The 4,652-nt window shown below is 50.7% G+C and overlaps 1 protein-coding gene across 1 annotated transcript; it reads right to left on the bottom strand.

Moving 5' to 3' along the window:
• Positions 1 to 2,571: 2,571 nt before the first annotated feature.
• On the bottom strand, positions 2,572 to 3,743 carry LOC119101266 (larval cuticle protein 65Ag1). Its single transcript, XM_037224567.1, has 2 exons — positions 3,713 to 3,743; positions 2,572 to 3,231 (listed from the first exon to the last, which is right to left on the bottom strand). Exons 1-2 carry the CDS (start codon positions 3,719 to 3,721, stop codon positions 2,926 to 2,928), a joined length of 315 nt encoding a protein of 104 aa, XP_037080462.1. The 5' UTR covers positions 3,722 to 3,743; the 3' UTR covers positions 2,572 to 2,925.
• Positions 3,744 to 4,652: the final 909 nt, after the last annotated feature.

Here is a 4,652-nt window from a genome sequence, read left to right as displayed (position 1 = left end):
ACATAACACTACGTGACGATGTACTCATAGATAAACAAGATGCACGTCGCTTTAATTTGCATGTCGCTGCGAAGGGAGCTTCGTACATATGAGCACGTAAAGCTGAAACATCTCGATTTTCAGAAACACTTGACTTTTGATCTTGTCAAGTGTAATCCATGAGTTGCATAGAAACTTAAAACATGTTACGAGTGACAGCTTCTCATTGAGGCCAATCCCCTGTCTTTCTGTGGTTTTTATCCGTGAGAATCTATCTTTCGTAGCTTGGAAACGGCAAACTTCCAAATTAGGGTGTCACATTGACTCCCCCAGGGGTGCAGACAGATCCGTGGTAAGGGGGAGGCCTACAGCACTTCACGGACATATTTTCAGGATCCTGCCCAGTCCAGCCCGGCTAGTCCAGATTCAATCCATCCGTCAATCCGCTTTCCCAGGATTCCGCAATCAAATCCCGTCCGGAGAGATCTTCCGCTTTCGCTGCCATTTAGACATTTTTTTTCTTAAGAAATCACGTCATTCGCCACATTATGTCTGTGGGCATCTGTCCAACCACCGCACTGTATTTGATACAATCCAATAGCATGCAGGATGTTAGTTTTTCTATGACTCTTCTCTAGTTCTTTGATGATGATGATTTGACGTTTTAGGGTGCATCCACATCAAAGGTCACAGAACGCTCAGACTTTGTCTCTTTGTACTAAAGCATTCGAAACATATCCAATGTTAAAGCAAGCCCTTGACACATATCGAGTCTAATTTTGAGACTCGTTGACCTGGCAGGATGGATATCGTGGCCATCCAGCCTGATTTGTATTTCCCCACACGAGAATGATACTCGTGCAGCCCACCAGTCGACCGATCCAACGTCAATTAACTCCTTTCGCCATGGCTGCCCTGGGGCCGCTAAAGCCGACGCACGTGCGCCCGACGAGGCTTGACACCAGACACGTAGTGCTCGATAACAGTAAAGACGAGAGTCGCTGGAAACCAGCAGCCGCGGTTTGTTGCAGGAGGTACATGGTCGTCCTGCGGGATCCACCCGAAAAGATTTCACGCCTTAATGTTGCTTTGGTATCTTTATCGGTGCTACGGCGGTGAGAATCTATCCGCGTTTCGTCAAGCCCTATGGCTAGCCTCGGGCTATGTATATATATATATATATATATATATATATATATATATTTTATTTATTTAGTTACACATATATACATGCATATGCGTGTATGTATACCGTGACGTACATCAGACGGAGCTGATGCTGTGCTTAGTGGATTTAAAGCGCCAGAGAACCACTGGTGCTAATTTGTGAATACATATGAGTGATTATCAACACACTAAAACCGCTTGCATCATCACTCGGGCACAACTATAATAAATAAAACAATACATTGTAACTTGGGAGACAAGCGTTGCATTTTGTTGAAAGCCGAATACCAAAACAACTAAAGTGGACCATTTTTCTAGTGGCGATGAGTGTATCGTGACTGCGTTCTCGCCATCACAGGGCCCTCGCTAAGTCGGAATATCTGCAGAAGTTATTGCAGCGTAAAAAATAGAGAGAACACAAAACTTATGCAATGCTAGCTTAGTCCCTAGCTCGAATTCAGAGTGTGCTTTCATTTAAAGGTAGCACTTGCGCGTGCACTTCCATATGTGTGCATGCATGCATATGAGTGGAGCTTTATAGGTATATATACATGTATATGTATATATATATACATATATATAAAATACATGTATATATATATATATGTATATATACATATATACATATATATATACATATATATATATATATATATATATATATATATATATATATACATGCAAAAAGGGAACTCTAGCAACCGCGTTGTCTGTGTCCTTTGAAATGGCGTCCATGCATGTGGTATAGAAATATTCTCCTACTGTTCCAAAAAGCGCACACCTCATATATTCGCTATTCGTAATGTCTGCACATCTTACCTGTTCCAGATTGCCGTTCAGTGGTGACCTGTACTGAGGGAGCCTTGTTTTATGGTTATCAACGGAAATGATCAGAATTAGCACTGTCGTTGAGCACTGAGCACGTGGTCGGAAAGATGTCGCTCGGGTAAAGCTTGCAATTAGCGTGTGCGACATCCTGTTGACCTCATGGAACACATTCATAATTTTAGTGTCTTTGATGAACGCTTCTAACTGGTAACATGGATCTCGGGTACCTACGCGTTCACCAACGTCAAGAACATGGGTTTACCCCGATTTGCATTAATAAATGGACGTTTTCACAACTGCGCTATTCGAGTCCGTTTTTAACAGGTTGTTAGGTTGTTCTTCACATTCCATTTCTTTCCCTCACTCCTGACGAGGTTCACGTCGTCTCCGGATCCTAAAGCCATCCGTCATATGCATGTGTGGCTGTTCGCTGTTGCGTGGCCTGTTCCATAGAAAGAATACAAAATAATCAAAAGCGAGCATGTTGGGGAGATGAAACCGTTTTCCAGCCTTTCTTCGACCGATGACCTGAGCCGCCGGGATGTCTCCGCACGATCACCCCAAGTGAATGTATGTGAGCGCAGCGTAAACAAAGGCTCCGAGCAGCTGATGTGTATTTCTAATCGATTCGCCTGCACATGGCTGGCATGGCATGGCATGGCATGGCCTGCACAAACTGTAGCAGCGGGTAACCGAGCGTGCAGCGAGATGCAGACTCCCCAATGCACATTCGCGTACGCAGCGAGACACAGACACCGGCGCTGAGACCGTGAAGGCAGCCGCATGCACGTCTCTGTGATCACCGAGTCCGGCGACCGAGTGCACTTCGCTTGACCAGCGTCTGTACATCCCACACATACCTCGGCGGGCACCGACAGACGCCTGCCCGGGCCGCGGCAGGTCTGATCGGCGGCAGGTCAGGTCAGCGGCAGGTCACATCGGCGGTATGCCTCAGACGCTCCGCGGCAAGTGATCGCCCGTCGCCCGGAAGCCGTTCTCGTCGGCTGTCCACGTGACCGTGTAGACGACGCCGTCGAGCCCGACGAAGCTGTAGCTGCCGCTCATGACGGTGCCGACCTCGTCACCTATCTGGCGCTGCTCGCCCTGCACGTCCACCACCTGGCCGTCGGTCTGCTCGTACCCGTACGCGAAAGAGCCGTCCTCGTTCTGCATGTGCCGCGAGCTGATCACTTCAGGCAGGATGGCGTCCTGAGGCCGGGCGGCGGCAGAGGCCAGCAGCACAGCGGCGAGCAGCACCTGCCGACCAGGTCGGGCCGGGTCAGCTCGAGTCAGGCTGAAGACAGGAGCGGGCGCGTCTCAGATATGTTGAGAAGAAACACGTCCCGGACGTAGGGCTAAAGATATCATGAGGGGCTCAGTGTTCACAGGCCGTACATGAGTGCTGGGGGTCCGAGACGTGCATCGAGTGAGGTCGAAGGTGGTGAGGAGAGGATGCAAAAGATCCTATTCACAGTGTTGGGTGTCGGCGCTGGACAAGAGCGATGAGCAATTCATTACAAGCGCTAGACTTACTGGTGACATATACTAGGTCTGGATGAAATATGCAAGACTTCGACATGCGTACAGCATGCATGTCTATATTTAGCCGAGATGTAAGACGGCAATACACATGCCGTATCCATTCCAGCAACGCCATTGCCATCATTGCCTCCGATTGATATCAGCACCGGCTGTGGGACTGTTATGTCTCCGGCAACGCAAAGCGCCAGTCACTCACAAACTTCATGGTGTGATATTTGCGTTGCTGGACTCGTAACGTCGACTGATGGCCTCACATCCCCTCCCGCCATTATATACACGACGGCGAGAGGGGCGGGTGCCCGGATGCCTCTGAGACGCGTCCTCCCAACGCACATTGGCCGTCCGTTCGAGTGCCCCGCGGGGATGCTCCCTGATCGCGGGCCGAGCCGAGGACACGGCCGGTCAAGGTGAGGATCACGGCTGGCGCCCACAAGCTCTCACTGGCCGATGACGCGTATTCATGGGTGTCGTTCCGAACAGGAGAATATCGCTGATCTGCTTGTCCGACGCGCCGCTGCCCGCCGGCTGTGCGTGCGCGCGCGCGCGTGGGCCGAAAACAGCCACGGTCATTGACAGGGCGCGCGCCGCCGAGGGTCACCGCCGGACGGGGGCGGCGTCGGCCACCGACCCCGCGCAGCCGGGACGGCACACGGCCACCCGGTGGGGGCACCCCGCGTGGCAAATACGCCAGCGGAGCTTTTCCCTGTACACTGCCATGCCTCCTGGACGCTCGCCTCACGAAATGAAATCACGAGCCGACGCGTAATCTGGAATCTCTGCGGCAGTGGTTCAGCAGAGAGTGGGCCAGCCGCCAGTTGGCTCAACATGCATCCTTCCTTTTTGTGCGCTTCCGTCGTTGTTAATGTTGCGCTACGCTCGCGACAGCTTTGCTTGCAGTCGTCCACTGGTAACGAAATGCAAACACGCCAGGAGCACTGCGCTTCAGGTGTGCCTGAAGGAGTCTCAAGCCAACACAACGGCTCATTGATAGCAGCGGAGTACGCGGCATCCGCCTAGCTCAAATCGCCGCCTCTACGCAGGACTCAGCGTTCCAACGCTAGAATTGACTGAATTGAATAAAATTGACTATAACTGACTGATAATAGAATTGACAAGAATTGACATCGTCGTTGTCA

Source organism: Pollicipes pollicipes, unplaced genomic scaffold, assembly GCF_011947565.3.
Source record: "Pollicipes pollicipes isolate AB1234 unplaced genomic scaffold, Ppol_2.1 Scaffold_4881;HRSCAF=5763_pilon_pilon_pilon, whole genome shotgun sequence".
Lineage (NCBI taxonomy): Eukaryota > Metazoa > Arthropoda > Thecostraca > Pollicipedomorpha > Pollicipedidae > Pollicipes > Pollicipes pollicipes.
The sequence above is the reverse complement of the archived record's forward strand: the minus strand, read 5'-3'. Positions and strand labels throughout refer to the sequence as shown.